This window comes from Xiphophorus maculatus, chromosome 7, assembly GCF_002775205.1.
Source record: "Xiphophorus maculatus strain JP 163 A chromosome 7, X_maculatus-5.0-male, whole genome shotgun sequence".
Taxonomy (NCBI): Eukaryota; Metazoa; Chordata; class Actinopteri; order Cyprinodontiformes; family Poeciliidae; genus Xiphophorus; species Xiphophorus maculatus.
Window position 1 is genome coordinate 4,091,391 of NC_036449.1, and position 27,425 is coordinate 4,118,815.

Here is a 27,425-nt window from a genome sequence, read left to right on the forward strand (position 1 = left end):
ATACCTTGTGGGGACTATTTTCCTGAGACATACTATGTTGTGGGGACCCACCGCTGCTTATGGAGACCGAAGCCTGGTCCCCACAAGGGGAAACCCTGTTTTTGGGTAAGGGGTTAGATTTAGGATTAAGGTGTGAACTGAGTTTTGGTTAGGGTTAGGGTTAGGTATGTAATGGATAGGGTTAGGATAAGGGTAAGGTTTAGGCTGTAGAAATCAATGGAAGTCAATGGAAAGTCCCCACAAAGATAACCATGCAAGTGTGTGTGTTTGGGCGTGTGTTTGTGTGTGTGTGCTTTTCTCTAAGGACACATCAAATACACTCCATCATACCTTGGCACTTTGTAGCAATTACAGCAAATCCAATGAACAGGGGAGCTTTTCACAGGATCAGAAGATTATAATATCATCATGTACCATCACGTGGAGTCTCCAGGGGAGCTATCATGGTAAGGGGCTAGCAACCGAGGAAATGTATCAGAGTTTAATCTTGAGGAGGAGAGAGCAGCTGCAGCGACACGCTGCTGATGCTAACAGACAGACGGGGAGCAGCTAGGACTTCTCTAAAGTTTCATCTCTGTCTGGGAGTTCTCAGTTGTCATTTGGAGTTTGAGCGTTTGGATGCAAGCCAGCGAGCTCTGCTGAGTCGCGGTTGGGGCTGTTGTTATGCCTGCCAGTGCAGGCGGATCGATTCAGCAAACAAGCAAAGGGGAAGACATGAGCCGGTTGATCAACTGCTCAATCAATGGGCCTACAATCACCTGCTGCACAGAAATATGAGAACTGCTTTATAGAAAGAGATGTTGCTCCTCTGCACTGGAAAAAGGTTATTTGGTGACAAACTGGTCAGAAATGTGAGGCTTGACTCAGCTAGTGAGGAAGAAGTGATGAAAAGAAGAAGGTCATTGCTAGCTGCATTTCCGTTGACCATTAAATTGTGCAATTTGATATTTTGAAAATAAATTTGCTGAACGAAAACATGCCAATTTTGGAAAAAGTCTTACCACTGACGCAAAAACCATGAAGAAGAAACTGACGGCAAGTTGTTGGAGAATGATGGCGTGGCATGTTTTATAATGACTTATCACGAGAACAAGCTTATTCATGTGTGATTTTAATTGAGAAACACTGGATGGTCTTTTTGACATTTTCTGAATATAGATAAAGTTTTGCTGACGTTTGTAATAGGAATATTCCAATGTCGAGAAAAAAAACCCTCTTGTTTTTTGATAAGTTTTGTCATTAGGATGAGGTGAGGTTTTCTTTGTTTTGTTTTTTGGGGGGGTTTTTCCCTGCAAAACTGCAACAGAAACACTTTTTTCACATCACCAGCCGGATGTTGCCACTGGTGAAAATCACAAAGAAGGAGACGACAAGAAGTAGGTGGAGGATGATGACGCAGCGGTTTTTTAATGACGCATTGTGTGAACAAACGTATTCACGTGTGACTTTAATTGTTTTCTTTTTAATGGAAACACCACAATTGCAAAACTGTGTTTTTTTTCAAGATTCACGGAATATTGACAAAGTTTTGCGCACATGTGGAATGGAAACACAGCTACTGACACGATCTACATTTGACCACGACGCACCAGAGAGCGTCAGAGTACACCGACCTTTTCAGCTGTGATTTTTTATTTTAGGCAAAACAGGGAAATGACTAAAACATGCAGGACAATGAGGACGAGGAGTCAGACACTCTGGTTCAAAAATAAATCATGCCACTCAGAAATAAATTCAACTTTCTCTCTAAAAAACGGTAGAGTAAGGAGTCCTTTAGTTCTACGTAATGAAAACGAAGTCATGTGATTTCATTAGGGCTCACTCACTTCAGGGTGTCCAGAGGAATATTCTGTATCAATAACCGTCTGACGGGAATCTTTTTGCCCCAGTAGGTTAATTGTACAAATAGATACTCTCATGCTTGCACACACTCAAAATGCTTCATTAGCCTCCTCTGATGAGCGCGGTTCCAAAGTCCCATTAGCACTTCGCAGGCTGATCACAGATGTACCAACGGCCCACTGTACCCTCACTGATTTGTACACAATCACACATTTGTTGTGTTTAGATATGACTCTTTTTATTTTCTCCTGTTTATTAATTGTCCTCTTTCTCTCTCGTCGCTTCTCTTCCTCCACCCTTGGAATCTTTCTTGTGAACCTTTTCGTTTCATTTCCGTCAATCGTTCCTGTGATCAAACAATGAAACGTTTATGAAGGAAAATAACGGCACTGATTATAATTGCACATTAAGTCCGAACAAATGAAAGCTTTTGCCACCATGTGTTAATGTCTGTGTTTGTGACACACTGCAATGCTGCTCGCTGAAAGGAAACTTTAGATCTTGAAGTGGCAGCACCTGGTGGACTGCCAACAGATGGCCGGGAGATTAGATAATGAAATAAAGTTTTAACTGCTTGAAGGAAAATCACTTTCAGTCTGTAATCTAACATCACTTCGCTCACTATGGGATTGTGTTTATGTTCTAGTGTGTAGATCCAGTAGTGATGTTGATCCCAGTTTTTCTTTGTCTATTCGTTTGGGTGAGCTCTGACTCTATGCTGCCATCAGCTGGAGGACAAACTGACCACTTCCCCCCCCCCCCACTTTCTTCTTCTACTATTCTCCGATTTGCATTCATTTTTTAAGAATTATTTCAACTCTTAAAGGGGCAGTCTTATGTACATTTGACTTTTTTTGAGATTCATATTATATTATAATGTTATCCACTCATAAAAAACATAGCTGCAGTGTTGCTTTGATGCTGTCATGCATGTTTAAGAAATCCTATAATCTCCATGACAACCATTCACTTGTGCAGCGCTGGATCGAGGATGAAGCTCCTCCTCTGAGCTGCAGTTTCCAAGCTTTTGAGTTTTCGGCATATAGAGCATCTCCCTACCCCTAAAACCCTCCCAATCAGCTCCTTCAGACTAGTCAGCAGCAATTAGCAAACACCTGGTCAGCTGAGCTCATTATAGGAGATACTTCTCAGAGCAACGCTGGTAAAAAAAAACCTTGTTAAAGGGTAAATAGAGGAGCCATGTTGTGATGACTGCCTGAAGGCGGAGTTTCAGAAACAGCAGGAGCTTCTTAAAGAGACAGAGACCCAGTTTCTTTTACGAAGTTAAATTAACAACATAATTACTTGATTGTTCTATAAAATGGCACTATGTGACTGGAAAACATAATACTGCCCCTTTAACTCTTTGTTTCCTCTCAGTAGTTTTTGTGTTGGCCTGTGACATTTTCCTGGAGTTGGTGATGTCATCAACTAATTGCTTCCCTCTCCTGCTCTTAACTCTGTACTGCACTGAACATCCGTTTCATTTCTGCTACATAGCAAAAAGCGTCTCTCTTCCATTTCGTTAGCATGTCTCTCACTTCACCCGGCGTCTTGAGACCTACAGGCAATTTTATTTTCACCGTAGGATATTAGAAACTAAACCGTCGAGAACCGTTCCACCTGGGAGTCAGATTTAATTCAGCAGAACAATAAAAGGTATCACAGACACCGGTTCTGTTGCTGCCATCCTCCAGGGACGTGACGGCGGTTCATATTTGCTCCAGTTGCTGCAGCAGGTCGGCGGCGCCCGACTGCAGAAAGAGACGACGGCCTTTGAGAAGGAAGTAGCAGCTGTTGCTGGGTGTGAAATGTGCGTGATGCCTCTGAGGGGACCAGTGATGGGGTCCAGCTGTGGACCGTGCTCTGCTGCTTGACGAAGGGAAGACCAGTGGGATGAAAACCACGGGAGTTGTTTTTTTTTCTTTCTTTTTTTCCCCTACATTCACACGCTTGTGGGACATGTTTAGGTTGAGGAAGATGTTGTTCCTCTGGACTCCAGTGCTCTAAAGAAAAGAAAGCACACACACCGGAGTTTGCCATTCATCTCGTTGCTCCTCCGATCTTCACTTCCGCTGATAAGTTCTCTGCAGACGGCCCCTCTGCAGCAGTCAGCCTGACGGATGAGCTGCCTGTTGCTTTTGTACTAACTCACATCCATAAATGAATGGACAGGCGAAGCGTACACAAGCACAGGGCTCGCCTTTCATTCATCGTGTCAGCGCCGCAGCTAACCCAATTATTCATCCATTCTGCGGGCTGCGAAGTCCATTGATCCAGCCCATGTTAACCAGGATTGAATTCTGCTTTTGTTAATAACATTAGAGGGACCACAACCCCCCCCTCCCACTCCTCTCCTCTTACTACTGCCTCTTATAGCAGTCTTGTCAGGCACTGGGGATTCTGGTCAGTGTTTCTGGTTCTTTTTGGAATTTATTCATCCTGCGAGGTTTGAAAAGGAAAGCGGGGAACAAGACACAAATGTTGTCTTCTGCGGTTTTGTGGCTTTATCTTTAAAGAATCAGTATTATGTATTTTCCAGCCACATAGTGCCATTTTATAACACTATCAAGAAGCTGTTAGCTTCAGTTGTTAAAATAAATGCTGTACATATCAAATAGGGCTTAAAAGAAATGCTATTTTGTAATCTGTCGTCTTAAAATTCTGCCTCTGTTGCTTTAAAAACTCCAGTTTGCCAACACAGGGCAATATGGCAACCCACCACACACACTCCTCCCTTCCCCCCCCACCTTACACACACTCACACTCAACCCCCCCACACACACACACACTCATGACAATTTAGACCAATTAACCTAAGAGTCAGACTAGAATTTGAATCCTTGCATTCTAGGATTCTTTCAATTGTAGTTCTGTATCCATTGACCATATCGTTAGAAAATTTGACATTTTGTAAATAAATTTGCTTAATGGAAACACTCCAATATATAAAAAACTCATTTTTTAATAAAAGGTTTTGTCACTGGGATGAGGTGTTTTTTTTTTTTTGTTTTTTGTTTTGGCAGAATTGTAATTGGTTTATTTCACAGAAATTACAATGGAAACGCTTTCTTTGCATCACACGAGTCATGTGATCAACAACCGGATGTTGCCATTGGCACAACCACGAAGAAGGAGATGACAGGGAGTGGTTGAAGGATCATGGCGCAGAATGTTTTTTAACGACTTAGCGTGTGAACTGAAGCAAAACACACTGAATGCTGCAGCTCATCTACGTGTAAGATTGTCAAAGTCAAGCTAGCATAACTGACCTACGTCTCCCTCTGTTGCAATTATGGTTTTATTAAAACTTTTTCCTAGCCTGTGAAGTGTGACATCCTGTTATGTAGTTGTCACAGTATATTGTATATTGTCAATTAGTAGCAAAGCACTATGTCCCTTTTTCTTTTATGTATCACGCTACATTTAAGATTTAATGCATTATGTTGATAACTTAACAGCTTTATGCACTATTGGTGGAGGCATTTTTGAGGTACACATTGTGTATGTATCCTTTATTTAACCAGGAAGATAGCTCATTGAGATTAGAAACCTCTTTTCCAAGAGTGACTTGGTCAATGCAGGTCCCTGTCTTGTGTGCACCGAGTTGTCAGAAAGTCTTAAGGCAGAATGGACAAAACACTTGACCGTAAAACCTCTGTCACAATGTCTTTTGATTGCTAAAAGAAATCAATAGGATTTTTTTTTAGCGCTTAAAGCTTCAGAATCTCAATTTCCAAAGAGTGCAGAAATGGATCTGTGCTGCCAAAGTACATTTCAACAGACCAAACACTAAATATATTGGTTTCATTGTGGCACTGCCAGTGAAATGAAGTTGAAGTAATCGTCTTCTTGCTCTCAGCTCTCAGACTACGGGGAATGGTCAGAGTATTAGAGGCTGACACCGGAGGATGTTGATGTCTGCACACGTTGTTTTTCCTGAAGCCTTCTACTGCGGGAGTTCTGTTTACTCTGCTCCTGAAAAATAGAACAAGCTCTGCTTCAGACTTCAGCTAGAGGCAACGCTTAATGTTCCAGAACCAAACCCAGCAGAGGGTATTGTCAAGAAAATCTGAAGATCTGCATCTGTGATGTGCTCCGGAGCCAATCATGCGTCAGACGCAGCCGTCGCTGATGGGCCGTTTGAAGCGCGAGTAAATACAGTTGTTTCTTAAACAAGTAAATTAAATATTAATACGCTGTGTGTCTGGAAACAATTTGTGCTGCAAACACTGTGCAGCATCTGGAGCCGCGTTGCGCAGAGCATGAATTCTTTACACCATGTTGGAAGCACATAATGTGTTGAACTTACAAGCCAGTAGCACAGAAAGATACACAGATCTTCCTTCTCTGTGGAGCATCTGAAGACATCCAGCATTCAATCAGATGAGCACTCAGGTCCGGGTTGTTTGGAATTGTCCAATCAGTGTCAAGTTGTGCAGACCATATAGCTAACATTTAAAGTGGAAGTATTTTGTGTTTTCCAGACACATAGAGCCATTTTATGGCACAATCAAGTAACTGTCGCCTTCAGTTCTTATAAAAATGCTGCATATATCAAATATGACTAAAAAGAAATTTGGCTTTGCAATTTAACGGCTTGGAATTGGGCCTCTGTCTCTTTAAGAAGCTGCTGCTCTTTCTGAAGCTCTGCCCTCAGAAAGGCGTCACAACATGGCTTCTCTGTTTACCCTTTAACAATGTTTTTACCAGCGTTTCAGTGAGAGGTAGCTCCTATGATGAGTGTGCAGTTCTATCAGGTGTTTGCTAATTGCTGCTGGCTAGTCTGAAGGAGCTGAGTGGAGGAGTCATTTGATTTTACATAATACTGCTGCAGTCGCACTTCCTGTTTCCACACAGTTCTTATCTTGCCACTGTAAAAGGATTGGGGGTTTTTTCAACCCTGTCAAAGTTCATTGCTTTTGTTTAATGTTTTTCTTGGTTTATGAAATGTTTTATTTCATTGAAACTGTTTGGTCCCGACTGAATGTATGTCTGTTTTGTGCTCTTGTGTGATTGGTGGTGGTAAATGTGGCCCCTAGACCAGTGGTCCCCAACCTTTTTAGTACCGCGGACCGGTTAAGACTTCGCACATTTGCTACGGACCGGGGGATGGGGGGTTGGGGAGGAGACCGAAACCGATGCTCTTTGTGGGCTCAATGTTAGCTCGCAAGACGTAACCGACAGAATCCGGTTAAAGGATTTTCAAAATAAAAGATCCTCCAGACTCAATACATAACACGGAAATATTTAATTATTTCTTGCGCGGCCCGGTACCAATTGGTCCATGGACCGGTACCGGGGGTTGGGGACCACTGCCCTAGACCATAAACATTCATCTCCACCATAAAGATTTTATTGTAATGTTTGTAGTGGAGCCAGTAAGAACAGTGGGGATCCTTAAATAAACAAATAAACATACTGTATCATCTGGAGGGAAGATACTAACTGCTCAACATATCTCAATAGAGCCCCACATCAGGAAATTGGAATAATCTGCTTTTCTAAAATCATGTCTGCTGCTAATTTGTTGTTTTAAGTGAAATAGTCAGTCCTCATGTATAAGAGCTTATCTGCCCTCAGACTACACAGCAAAATATATTTTTTTTTTTCATGATGGTGTCAATAAAGAAACTGGTATTCTACTTTTTCTCCTCTGGCTTTAGAGTGTTTTAAATTCATAAGGTTGTGTTTTCATAAGACAAGGAAATATTGTTGTGCTTCGGTTCTGCGTCTCATATTAGACTGAATAAGCAGCCTGTCAAGGAGCGATAAGTCACAGAGGTACAAAACGATTTCCTGTCAAAAAATAAATTGTCTCAGTGGACCAAATTAACGTGGAAGTGCTACAAAAAAAAAAGGGAAAAAAAGAAGGTGTTGCCAGCCAAATCAAATGGTTCACAAAACATCACATGTAGAGAGACCTCAGACGACTGATTTTTTTAAAAATAGAAATCTGAAAGCAGTCGCTCCAGCGGAGCGGATGACTTCCTCCAGATCACAGGAGTGCTGAGGGGCTCCAACAATATCTGTGATCATCCTCCTTTCACATCAGATGGATCCACATAATCTCCCCCAGATCTCTGAGTGGCCTCTTTAAGCAAACCGTCACTCACGTCTCTTCATTCAGAGGAGACCTGCAGCGAGAGCCGCCCAGGGCATCAACATCTGCAGTGTGTCCTGGTGGAAGCGATTTGTTTTTCATCGTTATGGCTTACGGAAAATGAAAACCTACAGTTTGATTTCTCAGGAGATTTGAATTATTTTTAAGGTGGAAAAGTTAGGCTGTGGCTGACACGGTTCTGTAGAAAGACTGCTGACTTGACATGTTTTCAGCCACCATAGAATTGCTCAAACTGAAATTACGAGAAGAAAAAAATGCTTAGTGGGAACGCAGCAGTTTTGAATAAAATTCACGTTTTTCAAAAAAAAAAGGTTTTTGCGCTAGTATGAGCTGGTTTTTCCAGCCGTAACGAAACTAGTGCATTTCGCAAAACTGCAGCGGAAATATTTTCTTCACATCACACGAGTCAAATGATTAACAACCGGATGTTGCTACTGGCAGAAACGACAAAGATAACAGGAAGTGGTAGGAGGAAGATGGGTTTTTTTCAGACAACATGCAGCTGGCTCCACCAGAGCTCTGAGTCTCTCAGCATTACACAGTTCAGAAAAAGTTGTCATTTCTACGTGTAAAATCTGTTTCTCCAAACTACAATATCTTCAAAACGCCACATATGTAAACACTTTCAAGTAGGCGGGGCTTATCACTCTAATGCCTGAGTAAGACCCAGATGTCTCCTCTGACTGACTGATAGGTGATGAGCACTGTGTATTATGGATATATTTCATGTAACTGTTTACATCGGTCGCTACCTTGATTTTTAATGAGTTATCACGTGAACAAACTTATTCACATGTGATTTTAATTTCTCTCCTAATAGAAACACCACAACTGATAGCCATCTACCCTGATCACCTGTTATAACATCTACAAATTAGAGCCGCCACTGCTGGCTACATGCTGTTGCTAAGGTACGTACCTCCTCTGGCGTTTTAAACATTTTGTTGAATTCCTCAGCAAGAGGAAAATGGATTCGTGACCCTCCACGCCCCACCGGTCCAGGGACGACACTTTGTAAAAACTCTTTGCAGTAATTACAGCTGTGGGTCAAATGGGCCTTATTGTCAAGACAGAACAGCTCCTGTTCTGGAGATGGATGACCTCCGCTGGTTTGTTGCTATGTTTTTAGGTCAATCCCCAAATTCTCCAAGAATTTGACCTCTGGGCTTTGACTAGGCTATTGCAAAAACGTGTTGGCATGTTTTTTTGTGGTGGTGGTGGGGGGGGGGGGGGGGGGGGGGGGGGGGGGGGGGTTGCCCCTGATGCTTGGGGCTCCTGTCATTCTCAAAGATGAAATGTATGTTGCAATATTTGAGAATTTGCCTCTCACGATTTTAAATGTTAACACTTTCACATAACATGATACTCTCACTGCTATGCATATGTGTGGGAACAGTGATCTGAGATTTCTTCAAACAAAAGGCAGGAAGGCAGATCAGTTTGGGGATCGTGTGACGAAAGCTACTTCTTCCACAGATTTATTTTTGGTTAATCACTTTTTCACTCGAGGCCATGCAGGTTTTAATTCTTCTGTTCCTTAAAGGGACAGTATTATGTGTTTTCCAGACACATAGAGCCATTTTATAGCACAATCAAGTAACTGTTACCTTCAGTTGCTATAAAAAAGACTGCATATATCAAATATGACTTAAGAGAAATTTGACTTTGTAATTTAATGGCTTGAAGTTGGGACTGTGTCTCTTTAAGAAGCTCCTGCTCTTTCCGAAACTCCGCCTTCAGGAAGTCATAACATAGTTTCTCTATTAACCCTTTAAGAATGTTTTGCCATCATCGCACTGAGAAGTAGCTCTTATAATGAGCTCAAATGACACACATTTCCACCAGGTGTTTGCTAATTGCTGCTGGCTAGTCTGAAGGAGCTGAATGGGGGAGCTGGAAGCTTGGAAACTGGAGCACAATTGGGCCTAAAACTGGTGTGGGCCAAAATCAAAATGGCTTTTTAGGGCGTGCCGTGGTGGCGTAGTGGTTAGCGCGACCCATATTTGGAGGCCTTGAGTCCTCGACGCGGCCGTCGCAGGTTCGACTCCCGGACCCGACAATATTTGCCGCATGTCTTCCCCCCTCTCCTTCCCCGTTTCCTGTCAACCTACTGTCATATAAGGGACACTAGAGCCCACAAAAGACCCCCTGGAGGGGTAAAAAAAAACCAAAAAAAGGCTTTTTAAAGCCAGACTGATTAAATATCAGTGATTGACCAGAAAAGTGCAATCGGTGCACCTCTACTTTTTTTTTTTTTTACTAACAGCAATATTAACAGTTACTCCATGAAAACTGCCATGAAAACAAAATTCAAAATTTAGCACATTCAACCAGCTGCTGGCCCAGCTCTGACTGGATGGTTTGTGAAACTGTCACCAAACACTCTGGCACTGTGTAGCAATATGTGACGTTCTCCTTATTTATCTCTAGGAATATGAGACTGAACCTCAGGAGATCAGTCTCACAGCATTACGTCATGTTATCCAGCTTGACCAGGTGAACCGGTCTGCTGCTGTGTTCAGCGTCCATCTGACGCTGAAAGAGTTTAGGACCAGCTCCGCTTCAGGAGACTTTATTTTAACGTGCCAAATAGGTCAAGTGGACCAATATTATTTACTGTAATTTTTTTTTTTTATAGTGAAAAATTACCTCTCCGGTTTTCTCCGGTGCATATTTTAAAATGAAACTTTGAAAAACTGGAGACATTGGTGTCTGCTCTGATAACATGCAAGTAACTGCACGTGCTTTCACTATACCGCTGTGACCCCAATATCACCCGACAAGCAAATCTTCTCTGTGTTTGTGATTTCCGACTGCGGCTAAGAACCTCCGGGTAGCACATACACCCCCCCCCACAACACACACACACACCCCCCTACCAGCGCCTCTCCAGCTGAGACTAGAAGAGTGTGTTTGTAAGAGATAAGATTTTTCTCTGATGTCCTGATTTCTCTGCCATCCTAAGCCAAATAGGTTCAGAGCTTACAACCGGGCAAAAAAAATAAAAAAATTCCCACTGGCTCGTACACGCAGCCTCCCGTCGTCGGCGAGGGCTCAGACTGCCGCCGAAGGTTTTCAGTGGCCCAAACAAAGGAACTCTGTGCTAAATAAGCAGACCCGCATCGAGGGAGCTCAACCAGCGCGTACAGGGAAACTGCTGAGGGGCTCGTTTAATTACACCAGATCCTTTTTTCTTGTAAAGAAAAAAAAAAACATAAATAAAAGAACAAGCTCATTGTCGTTCATTAAATCTGCTTAATTATTCACTTGACGTTAATTAGGCAATCATCTGGCAATAGAGTCACCCGCCAGAGTGAATGAAACATAAATCTATCTATGTTGTGCCTACAGTGGCTTTCTTTTAGGTCATGTTGTTTGGTGGTACGGGGGATTTGGGGGCCTACTGTTTACCCAGGGGCCACTGCAGGGAGGGGCCTCTCAAATAATCTGGAATGAAAAAAGAAGTTTACTGTGTCAAAATTTTTAAAAATTCTAATTAATTAATGTCATGAAATTTATTCTGGCTGAACAGAATGATTAGGAGACTAGAACAAAACATGTAAGAAAGAAAAGGAAAAGAGTTGGAGAAAAGAAAGGTGAAGCTACTTTGTTGTTCCAGAATTTAATTTAACTTCAGTTAAAAATACCTTATTAATCCCAAAGGGAAATGAAATGTTGTAATGTTTTTTTCACAGAGTTGTAGTTTGGAGCTGATGCCTGTTGGCAGGAAGGATCTCCTGTAGCAGTCTGTGTTACATAACATGTAGAAAACCCTCTGACCCTATTGTAGGACAATCTGATGAAGGATTGTCCGTAATGCCGCAACACATTATTTTCACTTTATCTTTGATTTTTGAGGTATCATTTGAGCTTCTACTATGTTAATCAGCAGCTCCCTGTTGTAAACCACCCTGTTGCTATGGTTACATGTCATAACAAATGCCCAAATGTTAAACCGTAGTAGCAAAAGTCCTTCCAGCTGCACAGAATCTAAAACCACAGAATAGTTGTCCCCCAAAAATCCCCTAAAGTTTCTGGTAGAAACACGGGGATTTAAGTTTTTATAAATAGGGGGGGGGGAATCTGAAGTAAAATGGCTGCTCCAACCTGCTGCCGCAATTAGCGGCGCAGTGCTAGAAACGGAGGTGAGCAGCACAACTAAACATTTTATTTGTCTGGCAGTGTCAAGGTGAGGCCCAACAGATTTAAAAACAGAAGATAAAGAAGCATACAGAGTAGAAGTCTGCCTCTACACCTGCAGAAAGAGAGAAAAAGAGAAACCATAGCAACAGACATATGCATATATAATATTTAACACCAGCCACCAAGGGGAATGTGACAGGACATAAGAGACATTAAAGACAGTAATAGTAATACCAAATGATTGGTATTGATACACAGAAGTCTGTATATCAGTACTAGCCAAGCTAAACGTCATGAACTTCATGGACTCAGTATCAGTCACAGTCATGTTACGTTATTCAATTTGTTGCGATGAGTGAAGTCTGGTCATTTCATGAAGATGCCCAGGCTGTGAGGGTAAACAGGAATAAGCCGTCTTCAGAAGACCTTCCAGACATACAGGGAGGCGGCTTTGAAAACCTGCCAACCTCGTACTGCTGTCAATAAAATTACAGAGCTAAAAATGGCAACGTTGCAAATGATTGTAACGTAATGGAACCAATCAATGACTGTGTCAAATGGTGATAATATCTGCACATCATCAAGACCAGAGAGCAGAGCCGGGTCGTTCATTTGGTAAACTGATCGGCCATTAACGGCGAACTGCGTGCACAGATGTCATTAAGCGCAGCAGTCTAATATTAGCAATGCAGTAGCAAATGAGAAGCGCGGTCTGATGAATAACTCTCCAGGAAGAAAGGCTGTGGAGGTGGAAGAAACGGCTTAAAGCCAATCGTTTCAGCGCAAACCGTAAAAGTAATTGTGTTTCACCGTTTCTTGCTAAATTAATTTGTTTTGAGTGTTTTTGTATATTGTCACCTTTTACTGTATATACACGTCTATATATTTTAAGATTGTATGTAACAGACTATCACAAAGTAGTGCTTGGTTGGAAGGAAAATTCTGCAACTTTTTTTTGATAATTTTTCTGCTTTTCTGTTATAGTCTAAAGTAAAATCCAGCACAAGCATTCACCTCATTGGAGCGTAGCGTACCTGTGTGATTTAAAGGAGCCTTATCATGTATTACATGCACAATGTTACCTTCAGTTGTCATGAAAATCGTGTATATATCAAATATGACTTAAGAGAAATTTAACTTTGCAGTTTGATGCCTTGAAATTGGGCCTCTGTCTCTTTAAGAAGCTCCTGCTCTGGCTTCAGTATCACAACATTTCTCCATAAAGCCGTTTGCAAGCATTCTTTAACGCACTGAGAAATAGTTCATTAATAAGCTCTGCAGATGCACAGTTCCTGCATCCCACGTGGTGTATGTACTGTAAGTAGCTGCGTTTCCATTCCAAATGTGTGCAAAATATTCCGCTGATGTCGGAAAAAGCACAGTGTCGCAATTGCAGTCTTTCCATTAAATAACAAACGTGGTCGAAATCACATGTGAATAGGTTTGTTGACACGATAAGTCATTAGAAAACATGCCACGCCATGATTCTCCTACTACTTCCTGTCGTCTTCTTCTTCGTGGTTTGCACAAGTGGCAACATCTGGCTGTTGATCATGTGACTCATGTGATGTGATGAAAAAAACGTTTCCATCGAAGTTTTGCAAAGTAAAGCAATTTCAAAACATCAAAAAACAAAACAACACCCCCACATCATTCTAGCACCAAAACTTTTTATCAAAAAACTTTTCCCTCCGAAATTGGCAAGTTTCCGTTTAGCAAATACATTTTTGAAAAGTCAATTTGTGCAATTATATGGTTAAAGGAAATGCAGCTACTGACGGTTGACTGGACCTTCAGGGCAGTTTTAATCAAAAATATTTAGGTTGAATTTCATACAAAAAAAAAGTTATTTTTGGATTGTAACGATTTTCGAACATTATATTTACAAAGTAACACACCTCATTATGTTTTGTATTAAAAATGTTTTATATTTTATACCCTCTCAATTTCCTTTTTATAATATACAGACCATATGAAGACGGTTCTTCTAAAGTGATGCAACTTATTTCATAGATAACAGCTCCAGAGACTTGTAAGCGCTCTGTCCCTAACATTTCCGGTTGGGAATTCCACTTTATTCCCGTCCATTGATCAAGTCTAGAGAAACTGCGGTTTTAGAGCGACGCATATGGCGCCGCAGCTCCACCATGTTGGCTCAAATCCGTAAAGGACTGAACCGAAAGCCCCGCGTATTTGGCACGCGCCAAGATGGAGGACGACGAAGCAGTTTCATAACTCCCGAGTAGGAGGAGCATTGCTTTCTGGAAGCTCCGCGGAGCAGAGTCCGAGGAGCGCTCAGGCGACGCTGGGAGGACTACGAGGTGAACCGACGGTCTGAGAAGTGCAGCTGGTGGAGCGAAGACGGGGTGTGACGCCCCCGAATTGTCCGCTGTAAAGAGGAGTTCACCCGGGCTGTGAGTCGCACGAGCGGAGGAGCGGACTGTCCGTGTATCCCGGGAAGCTGTAACGTAAAGAGCCGTGGATGTGGGGACCAGCGTAGCCCACCTGGATCCGCGCTGTAGCCCGACTCTGATGGTCTGAGCGGCGCTGTCCGCCGGCTCCGCTCCCGCTTCCCATCCTCTCTGAGCTCCACATGCAGAGCCGAGGGAAAGTGTCAGGGAGCGGACACAACAGCAGCAGGAGAAGAAGAGTTTCTCATGTTTGACAGCTTTGCTTTCTGAGACACCGGGAGGCTCAACTAAAGGCGGGGCGGAACCGGGGGTGGAAGGGCTCTCAGACGGGACTGCTGAGCTCTCCTCGTCCCGACACCCCAACTGCAGCACAGCCTTATTTTTGGGGGGCGGGGGGTCGACGACGGAGGCAACAACTGGGAACAAGAAAGCTATTTTGTAACTCTTTCCAGGCAGCCGGTGTGTTGTCGTTTGTTATTGTGCAGCGGTCAGCCGCCCCTGGCCTCCGGTGACCACATCCAGGAGCATTACCAGTTTGAGGGAACGTCTATATTTCGTGGAGGTGTGGGTGATAATTTATCCCCGGCCGGGCTCGGACTATGGCGGACGACGACATTCTGTTTGAAGATGTGTACGAGCTCTGCGAGGTCATCGGAAAGTAAGTGCCGCTGCTGCTCTCTTCCTCTGTGTGGGCGCTTCTTCTAACGCAGGTCACCCGGGCTTTCTAATCAACTCCTCCTGAGGACCTTGTCACGCGCAGCTCCAGGACGCACGCGCAGCTCCAGGACGCACGCGGGAAGAGCTTGGCGTCAGTTCTCCTGGAGCTGGTGGTGCTGTTGTGGTTTCGGTCACCTTAAATATTTGTCATTTCCCCCAAAAGCACCTTGAATTTTAGTAGTGTTGTTTTGTGACAGTAAGAAAACGGAGCAGGATTTTGTTCTGAGTTGATCGTTGCCTGTTGCAGCCGCCCTAACATACATTAACCGGCCGTAAAATGTGTGCGCTTTGACCCAGTGACAGTTGGCAGGTTGATGAAGAGATTAAAGGGGCATGGCACAAAGAGCGTCATGAGTCATGCACAGTGCACATCTGGTCTTCCTTAGTGACTGGAAGTCTGATCCAGGCTACTTGCAGGAATAGTGACTGCAGAGAGGGAGACATGACAGTAGACTCTGGGAGTGATGCAACTTTAACCATGTTGTTGTTGTTGTAATCTTGTAAGAGACAAGCTTGCCACATTGTTAATATTCAAATAATTCAAATTCCACTATAACAGATATGTAAAGAACCCCAAAACTTCAGATTTCATGGTAGTAGTGTAAGCTGATATCATAAATGATAATCATGTTCAACAAAGTCAGCAGTGGGCTTGGTTAGACTTTCCAAGGGCAGTAGCCCAGAGCCCCAAGTTTTGGGGGTGGCCCACAGAACTACTCTCTCTTTTTTTAATGAATGTGTATTTTTGCAAACATTGTACTTTGTTTAAAAGTCATAGGTGCAAATTAGGTGAGTCGTATTACCTAATGCAACCCAATCTACTTACATAAAAATACTTGTTTATTTTCAAATACTTACAGACGTTTTAAGTATTTGAAAATTATGAATTTATAGTAGATTTTTTGTGGGAACAACATGGAATTATTGCTATGTAGGACTACCTAATAATGTACTGTAATTTGCATTAATAAACACATTTTTCCTTACTGGATAGAGCACCAAAACTGGCTCCAGTCTAAGGGGCCACATCCTTGTAAATCCTGCTCTGCCAGTGGCATAAATGTTTGAACACCTGCTGTCAATTTTGTCTTATGACCTCTTCAGTTTTTTTTCCTGGCACTTTGTCTGTTGATTGGTTTCGTGTTGCATGTTCCATATGTTTTGGATCATTATAACCACTCAGTGATGACTAGTTTGAAGTTTACAGGGAAGGTTTGTAAAATTTTTATTTGAAATCTCTTGGTTTCATAATGTCATGCATGTTAAGAATGTCTTTTGAAGCTAAATGGGCCCACAGCATCACAGATTCCCTGCCATGCTTATCAAGGGGCCATGAAGTGCATTTCTACATTTTCTTTCCATTGTTCAAGCCAAACCCACCTTGGGCATCTGAATTACTTTTTTGTTTATTTATCTTTTCAAATGTAAGGTTTATTTTATAGTTTAGAAATGGTCATTTTAATGCTCTATGAGTGCGCCTAAGTAGTCACTTATTAGCACAGTGGATCAGAAATTAGGTCATGCCGTCAGTTTTATGAGTTTTAAGAATCCAGTATGATTTTTTGACATGGGAAGGTACCAGTAATTGTGACAACTCTGATTTTGGAGAATGAATCCTTAACATGGGATGTTCTTCCTCCACTGTGTGAACATGCTTTGGTTAAAGCTTGAGTTTTTTAGGCTGCATTCACACCAGCCCTCTTTAGTTTGCTTTAGCCAAACTATAGTTTGTTTGCCGAGAAACTCTTAATTTGTTTGGGGAGGTGTGAATGAACTGTAGGCCAAAGTTTAATTGAAATAAAATCCAGTGCGGTTCGAATCCATATATGGATACAAACGGACAAGGGACCGCTCCAAAAGCTGGAAGTGGACTAAGAGCAGGTTATTATGTGGGTAAATACAACCAAAACAAATGTGCTAGTCTAACGCTAGCGAGAGAAATGGCTCACTGTCTTTTCTGAAAAACGAGAAATCCTACAACCGCTAAAATCTGACACCACTCCATCTTTCTACATTTTGTGAAGAAGGAAGTTGCACTCAGTATCTTCTTCAGAGGTCTTTGTGTTGTTTCCTTCAGTGGTTCTTGGTGCAGAGGAGAACAGGTTTTTCAAAGGGTTGGGACGTTTGGCACAGTGCAGTGTGAAAGCGGTCCCCCCCCCCCCAGCTGAAAATGTAATTAATGTTGCAATTTTGGTCCCCAAATCCAACCGAGTCCAACAGACTATCAGCCGAGAAAACACCCTTTTACTGCTGCAACAAAAACAGATTCTAAATTTTTATTTGTATATTTTCCAGCTTTGCCAGTAAACATGTCAAGAATGTTTGCTTTGTTCAGCTGTTGTATTTGCTGTATCTACTTTACTATTAAATAGAGGTGGAAGTCTGTTCCAGGCAAAGCCGTTTCTATCTTTTGGAGTCATTCAAATCGCTGGGCTTGAACCAAGCTCCTCATTGCCTGAACACACCGTCGAACACCTGATTCAGGAGGAGCTTGGCTCAGGCGCCGCCATGTGAGTCAGACCATGCGGGCCGACTGGTTGCGGGACCGCTCCGTGGTGTCGCAGAGATGGTTGACTGTCTTAACGGGGGCGACGAGGCCTGGAAGTCACGGAACGTGTTTAGGCAAGCCCGACTGTGCACTTTTCTTCTCCTCTTCAGTCACAAGCAATCTGTTTCTCTCTCACTCAAAATGCTTGCAAGTGTGGGCCTGAAGAGTGAGGCTGCTCGTCCTGCTCTCTATCCTCATGCATGAAATACAAACATATTCCTCAACAAGCAAAAGACTCAACATCCTCAACCTGGATGTCGAGGAGGGTTCACTCCAAATTCAAGTGCCTTGATTCAGCTCAGTCTGACGGCCCCTGAGTTGTGGCCGGATTGTGGTTGGATTTGTCAGCTTGTCTGAGATTTGTGGCGTTCAGAGGATGAGAGACACCTTTCATTGTCCCAGCTTCCCTGGTCCAGAAACAGACCAGGCCGCAGTCAGGAAAGGCTTCACTTCAAAAATTGTTTGATTTCGGCGTGTGCGATCTGCAAGGTTTATACCTATGTGGTGTGGCGTATGAGCTGCTAAATATAGGTTATCCTGAATGGTGCTTGGAAAACGGCTCCCTGATTTCCCTGTAGGTTGTGGGAGTTGGATTTGTAGTGTCTTGAAGGAGTATTGATCTTTTACCACTTCTTTTTCATCTTCCAGTCAAGAACCTCCATGTTTTTTCTTGGGATTTTACACAGTAGACCAACACAAAGCAGGGCATAGTTGTGAAGTTGCAGAAATAGGGCACATGGTATTACTTTTTTTTTGTTCTAAGATATAAAAATCTGAAAAATGTGGCATACTTCCTGGATCTAGTTCTTTCAGAACCAACTCTTTGAAATAAAGCTGCAGGTCTTGTAGAATATGTTCTGTTTGCACATAAGGAGACCTGTAGACATGTTGCATGTTCTTGTTTATATCAGGAAATTTTGCAGCACCCAACACTGGGGAGCAAAAACAAAATTCTTGTGCTTACCATCCATAGTCTTTTTTTTTTTTTTTTTTTTAAAAAGCTGAATCTAAACACACTAAATTCCGCAGCACATCTACATATTAAGATTGTCAAAGTCAAGCTAGCATAACTGATCTACTTGTTTTAATTAAAACATTTTCCTGGCCTGTGAAATGTGATACCATTGGGCCTTGTTATCCAGCTATCCTAGTGATGACAAGTAATAGCAAAACACTGCGTCCCCTTTTCCTTTATGTATTATACATTTAAGATTTAGCGCATTATGTTGACAACTTGACCACTAAAACCAATGGTAATCATGGTGTGCGAGCAGGTTTTTTTGCCCTCCAACAGGGACCTGGAGAGCAGGATCCTGCATGTGTGACATGTCCATTTTTGTTACATAAATTAAAGAGAGAGATATTTCATTAGCGGTAAACATTTGGACTCATCTTGTTTTTTACCAAATTACTGGAAAGACCGAGCTTGACCGTGTGCAAAGTTTGCATAATGAACATTGAGCCCTTTGGGAACAATGCAAATACACGGAGCCAAGGTACGGTATACCGAACGGTACAGAGGTCTGTGTGAAATGTTGTGTGATTGGTCAGAAGTTTGTGGCCGTGTTTTACGTTGAAATGCGCTTGGACAGCATTGTTGATATTTCACTTCAACTAGTCCACTTGCACTAATCCGGTCTTTGTATCTGCAGGTGACATGAATACAGAAGACAGGTTGAGAAACAATGTACTTTTTTTTTTCAAATCTTAACTAAATAACTACAAAGACCGTCAAATGGTCAACAACTTTGGGAAATTGCAACGTTGTGGTCCACAAAGGAGGCTGTCAGCAGGAACGTGTTGCGTTCTTTTCATGACACTTTGTTAAAACAAAACAGAGGATGGAGGGAGTAATTCCATCTAAGCGTGGATAAATATTTAAAAATTAAAAATGTAAAATTGTCACTCTACCTTGCAAAGCAGATTGGGGTAGATTACGAGGATCCTTTGCACACCTACAGCAGAAATCATTTTGAATAATTGTCTTCACTCAAGAATCGATTTTGTCCCCCAAAAATCAGAATCAAGTCGTGAAAAAGATGTTTGCGCTTTTTTTCCTGGTGGAGAACTGGCTCTACCTTCCTTAACACCTAAAGTCCAGATGAAATGAGACAGTGATTATATAACACAGCAAAATATTTCACAGGAACAAATACTCATGCGAGGCTCTGTACGTAGAAGCTGGAAGCGCATCCTTGGTCTGTCCTGGTGGTTTTGTTTTTCAGCTCCTCTCCCTCTCCAGCCTGTCACTCCAGCGCGGTTTGTGTCCCAAAAACAAGAAGGGCTCGGTGAGGGTGGGAGGAGAGTAAATGGAGAGGTTAGGAGCACAAAGACAGGACTGCGTGGAGTAAATGTGGGAGGAGGGGAAAAGAGAGAGCGGCTGCACTGGAGATGGGATGAGTGAGTGAGCAGCAGAGGTCGGGGGTACAGTGGAAGGAAGCAGTCCATTAGTTTGACTCACACATCAAGAGACACTGTGTGCCTTCAGGCCATTCACTTTCTAGTTCATCCTCAGAAAAGAGTAATGCATTGGTGTGTGTGCGCGCGGGTGTGCATGTGTGTGTGTGTGTGTGTGTGTGTGTGTGTACTTGTTTAGCTATCCTATTTAGGACCATTTCTACCATAATTCTTAACCTTAAGACAGATGGGTCTCATGGGGACCAAAGTGTGGTCCTAATATGTTATGTTAGACCCCCTTGTGCAGGGTTAGGTTTAGAGGTATGGTGTGAATTAAGATTCGGCTAAAGTTCGGAACAGACAGTAATGGTCTATCCCTAGCCCTAGGAAAAATGTTTGGGTTAGGCATCAATGCCGTTACTAAACTCAATGGAAGTCAATACAAAGTCCTAATATAAATGGAAATGCAAGTTTGTGTGTTAGAGGTTTTCCCCCAGAAAACTTGCTGAGTTACGGCAAGTCATCCATCGACCTATCTTGTTTTTGAGTAAAACAATGTTTGAAGTTGACAGGAAATGTGAAGATATCACCAAGTAATTACCGTATTTTCCACATTATAAGGCGCACCTTCAACGAATGGCCTATTTTAAAACTTTTTTCACATATAAGGCGCACCGCATTATAAGGCGCATAGAATAGACGCTCCAGTAGAGGCTGGGGTTACATTATGCATCCATTAGATGGAACTGCGCTAAAGGGAACGTCAACAAAACAGTCAGATAGGTCATTAATAAATTACAAACCAGCGTTCTGAAAACTCTGTTCATTCCCAAAATGAATGAACAGCTGTTTTATTATTTTCCCCGAGGTAAAGTCAGCGACGTGGTATTTTTGTGACACAGTTTATCTTTTAACAACAGCAAGGTATAACATATAGTGGAGGGGAACTTTTCCTCGATTCAACAAACACGTAAAAAACAGTCTGATACTGTTACGGTAAATCAAACGTTAGTGCAATCACAATATATATCCACTTCCGCACCATTGATTGGTTCATGTTAAATTCTCTGACTGCTGCTCTGTTCCCATGTTCTACTGCGTGACTGATCGCCTTGAGCTTAAACTCTGCGTCGTAAGCGTGTCTCTTAATAGGAGCCATTTTGGGGTCTTTACACAAAACCCAGCATGCACCGCGCGCTTCTTCTTCTACGGGGGAAAATGAAGTCGGCGGCTGCTTACCGTAGTTGTGAGAGCTGTTGTGGCTCAATATTGGTTCATATATAAGGCGCAACGGATTATAAGGCGCACTGTCGGCTTTTGAGAAAATTGAAGGTTTTTAGGTGCGCCTTATAGTGCGGAAAATACAGTATGTGTTTTTGGAAGACATTATTGACAACACTTAAACAGCCTTAAAAAATAGCTTGCTTTACTGTTAGCTTAGTGAAGCATTAAGCAGGCTTCACTTGCTTAGTGACTAGCAAGTGAAGCCTGGTCACTGGGTCGGCCTCCATGTGGCAGTATATTACTTTTTAATGAATGCGGCGAGGAGAGTTCAAACATCCCAGCTGAACATTTCAGTATTGCTATTTAAACCTCTGGATGCCATATATCACCATGGCTACTCCACGACAAATAAGAGAAATGAACCTCCATTTGCATTCCTCGTGGCCTCCGAGGACACTCTGGGGTGCAGTAGGAAAGCTTAATGTCAGTATAACTCTCAGACCAAGGAGGTTATGTTAAGTGTGTGTGTGCGTGTGTGGGTGTGTGTGTGTGTGTGTGTGTAGCACATGTCACTTCTTAATTCTGTTTGGTCCACTGTGTCCCTTTCCCTGAGGTGACAGAGTAAAGCCTGAGAGCTGGCCCCTGTCTTAGGGTGTGTTCACCTAATGGCCCAGCTGGCCATTTCAAATCCCCAACCTTCTTTTGTTGCTGCCTTTTCCATCTCTAACCAGTGTTTTGCACATTTAGGCTGGTTTAGACCGAGCGTATTTACCGGCCAGGCATTTCCACATGTTCCTAATTAAACGTGTGAAACACTGACCTAGATGTGTGGAAGCAGCTCCTCTACTGAAGCCAAGGTCCTCTCTGAGCGGGCCCCGGGGCTCTCTGTGGTAATGGTGGCTGGCTTCTCTCAGTGATGATCAGCATTGCCAGCCTCATTGTGTCTAAATGAACCTGACAGAGGACAGATTCTGGTGACAGCGGCTCCATTGAACAGATCGGAGGCTGTTGGGCCGGTGGTTGTTAGGGATTGGTATTGGTCGCACAATATTTCATTATCCATGTTTTGTTTTTTGTTTTTTTTTTTTGTTTAAATTGTGATCATTTTGATTTATTTTTATGGTGATGTGTGCTTATTCCATGACATGCAGGTGTTTAGACATAAAATTTAACTATGAGGTGTAACTGGTGTTATAAAGTAGCCTGGCCATCGCCTTCCTGCGTAATTCAGCTCAGATTTTAGTCTGATTTCAGTGCTAGGCCTGGACTTTCTCCCATTGACTTTCTAAAAATCAACGAACAGAAGGAGAAGTTGTAAACGATGACATCAATTTTCTGCGTTGGTTTAGAATTGTAGTGTAGCTAGCTAGTTTTAGCGATGGCTAAGTGAACAAAGCCTTTCGGTCCATGTTGGCCATACTTCCAAATATTTAATTGACTTCAACAGTTGAGTCATTTAGCTCGGCACTTCTCTCTTGGCATTGGAGGATGATTGTTACTGCAGGGCTAAACGTTAGCGATTGGGTAAAAGTTACAATTTCCAGGAAGCAATAGTTTTTCAATAGCTGAGAGTCCAGGGGCGTGCTGTGGTGGCGGAGGGGTTAGCACGACCCACATTCAGAGGCAACGTAGCCTCGATGCGGCTGTCGCGGGTTCGACTCCTGGACCCGACGACGTTTACCGCATGTCTTCCCCCGTCTCCTTCCCCCTTTCCTGTCAGCCTACTTTGAGAAAGGGACACTAGAGCCCACAAAAAGACCCCTTGTGGGGTGATAAAAAAAATAAAAATAGCTGAGAGTCCAGACCTTCTGGATGAAGCGAAATGTGGAATAAGGTGCTGGTTTTTACCGGACTAGTTCTGAAGTAGCCTACTTACTAATCTATAAACTGTCCTCTGGGCTTTTTGTTTGGTTAGTTTTTTAAGAGCAGTATTTATGAATTGTAGGGTTTTGACTGTAGTCATGTGCTATCAGTCGTACCATCTGTTGTTAAAAAAAGACAGGGATGGATTTTAAAAATACTTTTGTTGTTACTGCAGTAAAAACCAAAAGCTATAAACAGGCTGTTCATCTATTATATTGGTGTCCTGAAGTAGCCTATTGCACATGGGAATATTTTCCAAGAACATTATTTGTGTTTGTGGTGCTATGAACGCTGTGCATGCAGTCACAGCTATATAGTTACCTAAAAATAAGTAATACATAATCTTTTTACTATTATCACAAAAGTACCACAAAACATCACAATAAAATTCCAAGTTTATATCACCCACCCTTATTTCAAGCTATAGAAATATAATTTTTAGGAATGCAGTCATTAAAACTTTGACCAATATCTATACCCAATATTAAAACTGCTGTTATAGTGATAGCTATACCAAAATTTTCATTCAATTTCTTAAATTTGATTACTCGATTAATTGTCAGAATAATCGACAGAGTACTCGATTACTAAAATAATCCTTTACAACAGCCCTAGTTTGGATACATAACAACCTCCCAAAATGATGCACAACAGTTAATCTGTATCACTTTGCATTTGGCTCTTTTTTTTTGCCCTTCTCTTGTGCTAAACCTTGTAAATCTTTCTTAATTGGCTGCAGTTTTTTAAACAAAATCCAAATAGCAATTAGCATATTTTCCCCCCAATTTGTCAGCACTGTGACTGAATTGGGGCTGCGGTCTGTGGGGAATAACATACATGTCTCCGTCTCTGGGGGCCTTGCGAGTTTGTGGGTGTGTGTGTGGAAGCGGCACACATTATACAATCTCAGGCTCTCCGTGGGGGGGCTTAGGGGAGCAGAATCTGCTGAGAGGCTGCTTTCCGCACGCACAATTACACAGAGATGATGTAACGGAGAGATCTTACTCCGAACCACTGAAATATTCATCCCTCCTCATCACGTTGGGAGAAAACACCCCCCAGCAGGCTCCAGCATCTCCGCCGGGTGCCTGCCAGCACGCCGAAGATAAAGCTCCATCCAGTGTTCGTCGGAATCTCTGCAACAATAACACCTTGTTATGTTCATTGTAAGAAAAATGTTGCACTTGGCGTAATGTGATTATCGTATCTATTTACAGTTACGAGTCAACCATGAATTTGCTTCATTGTTAGAAGTAAATGTTTTTGGAAAATGATATTCTCCCTTGAATCCATTGAGTGCCGTTTGTATAGAGAGTGAAAAGATTTTTTTTTTTTAAGTTGCTTGACTCTTGTGCGGTACAAACAGCTGTTATCCAAGGACCAATTCTCCAGCCTTTTCTTCCTCTTTGTAGCATAGTGGGAAGTATCAACAATTCGATATTGATACCGCATATCTGTCCGATATCATTGAACAAATGAGTATCCGATTTTATCGGCCTAAATCTAAAATTTCTGAAATAAGCATGCCAGTTGAAGCAATGGATGACAAATGTCTTTAGTCTGGTGCTTTGGTGTCAACTAGACAGTTTTGTTTACAGAGACTTCATAATTGATTTTTGTGGTTTCGGTTGATTTGTTCATTTATTTTCGATAATTAAAATGTCTTCCAGTTCAGGTGTTAGATGTTAAAGTTTAAAGTGCATTGATCTTTGAGAATGTGTTCTTTCATGAGTATACCATTATATAACTTGAAAATGGTTTCAAAAGAACAATAATATCCTTTATCTCTAGCTAGCTATCTAACTAGTTATTTGTAGATAGCTACAGCATCTCCCCCTGCTCTAGCTATCAGCTTGGTTTGCTGTTGGCAGCTGAATTTGCTTGAATAAGTTCCTCTGTCTAGTTTGTCCTGAGAACTTGTACTCCTGCAGGATGATGGATGTTTCAGAAGAACAGTCAGTGTTTTCAGCTGTCAAGCCATCCCTGTCCTTTTCATTCTGGTGTTGGGCAAGTTGTAAGTGAATATTTCATGAAGTACATAAAGCATTCTTAATGAGGTCGTTGCTGCATGCTGTGTTGAGTAGGTTTAATCAGAGCAAAGCCTGTTGCCAAAAACACAAACAAGAAAGACCTTTATCAGATTTATTTTGGCTGTAAAACCCACCGGATTGGGCAAACCGAGGCACTGAACCGAACGCAGTCCAGGATGTTTACTAGGAGATATTTACCTTGAAGATGTGGGACGGGTCTATATGTGAACGTTTGCTGAAGGGCTGGCAGCTGACTCACCACCCTTCATTTGTTGTGTGTGTTTTTTTCCCATGCAGGGATTAGGCTGCGGTTTGAGCATTTTTTTCATCCATTTGTCCAAAGTTTGTTTACATTTTCCCTTGATTTCAGAATTAACTTCCTCAGCTAACTCATATAAATACCATCTGCGCTCGTAGTCATTCTGAAAAAAAAAAAGACTTGAACGAAGCTGCCTCCTGCTTGTGGATAACAACAGATTTGTGTAGTTTTCTAAAATCAGGATTTGTTTTCTTTTATTACACATGGAGTAAACCCAGGCTGCTGCTGCTGCTGGGTTATTTTTATCATTAAAGAAAATAAAAGTTCCGACAGGCATTGTTAATAATGGAAGAATACGAGCTGATGTAAACACAGTGGGGGAATCCTTTCACGCATTGCTTAGTAATATTTACAAATTGTCACTTTAATACAGCTAACTCAATCAAATCAGAATCAATCATTTTCTTGGTATCTTCTGATGTTGAGCTAGCAGCTAGCTTGACGTAAGCTTAAAACTGGGCTCTTCTGGCATTGCTTTAACGAAGGTCTCCAGCTTTTTTTCCAACTTGTAAGTTAAGACATTCTGGCATCCAGCTGAAAGTATATTGTAGCTAAATGTGACTTTGAGACATTCTGCGTAATTCCATATTGGTGTCAGGGTTTCCCCCAGTGTATATAAGCCTGGCGGGCCTCCAGGTTTTACTTGTGCCCCTTGTAAAACCCCTGGTGGGGGCACAAGAGGCTTTACTTGTGCAGGCTAAGCACTGCTTGTTTATTTAAGTCTTTTTAAGTGTTTGCATTTTTTTAAGACTTTATAGTTGGTGTTCAGGCATCAATCTTTCAATAACACATAATTATCAACTGATATTTTCAACTTTTCCTGTCAACGTAAAAAAAAATTTCAACTGAAAGACACGACGGGTCGCTGGATGAATGACTGCTCTAGCACCCAACCACTGGGCTTAGCAAGTTTTCTGGGGGAAACCTTGATATTATTTTCATACAAACTTCTAAAGTTGGATGCACACTGGTAGTGCTTTGGTGTGGAGTTGTAAAGGGACTTTTTTAAGGTTTACATCATGTTATAGTATTATTCATTCATCAAAAACATACATGGAGTGTTGCCTTGATTCTTTCATGCATGTTTAAGGAATCCTTTAATCTCCCATGGCAACCATTTGGGGGTGACTAAATGCTTGTTCTCACAAAGCTCCGCCTTTTACACTCAGCTCTTCCTCGGAGCTGCAGCCTCCAGCTCAGCTCCTCCAGACTAGCAGCAGCAACACCTGCACACCTGCTGAGCTTATCATACAAACTACTTTCTGTGTGAAGCTGCTAGAAGTGTTGTTAAAATCTTAATGGAGGAATGTCGTGATGACGTCCTAAAGGCGGCGTTTCAGAAAGAGCAGGAGCTTCTTAAAGTGACAAAGGCCCAATTTCAAGGCATAAAATTACATTGTCTAATTTTTGTTTAAGTCATGTTTGATATATACAGGATTTTTATAACAACTGAAGTTAATAGTTATGTAGAATAGCACTGTGTGCCTGGGAAATATATAATACTGCCCCTTTAACATAAAAAGCATCTCACTAAAATGCAGACGTCATTAGAAAGGATTGCTGGATCCTACACTGTGGAGCGGCAGATGGCTGCCAGATACACATTGGTGTGTGTGTGTGCATGTTGTTTCAATGGAAATGACTAGCAGTGCATTTTCTTATACATGTCATATGTCGCTGAAGTGCTTTGTTTTTACCATTAATGGACCAATAAGTCAGCTTGAAAGCCTAATCTGGATTCAACTGAAATCGGTGTTTGCTCTTGTTTAGAAAAAGTTCTTTCTGGGTTGCACCTCTGGCAGTGTTG

At 42.1% G+C, this 27,425-nt stretch overlaps 1 protein-coding gene across 11 annotated transcripts in view; it reads left to right on the top strand.

Moving 5' to 3' along the window:
* The first annotated feature begins 14,993 nt into the window (after positions 1-14,993).
* cask (calcium/calmodulin dependent serine protein kinase) overlaps positions 14,994-27,425 on the top strand; it is a 154,091-nt gene continuing 141,659 nt past the window's right edge. For all 11 annotated transcript variants that reach the window (XM_023337513.1, XM_023337514.1, XM_023337516.1 and 8 more), the window contains exon 1: positions 14,994-15,178. In XM_023337513.1, coding sequence (XP_023193281.1) covers positions 15,120-15,178 — 59 coding nt within the window. In that variant the 5' untranslated portion in view covers positions 14,994-15,119. The remainder of the gene's footprint in view (positions 15,179-27,425) is intronic.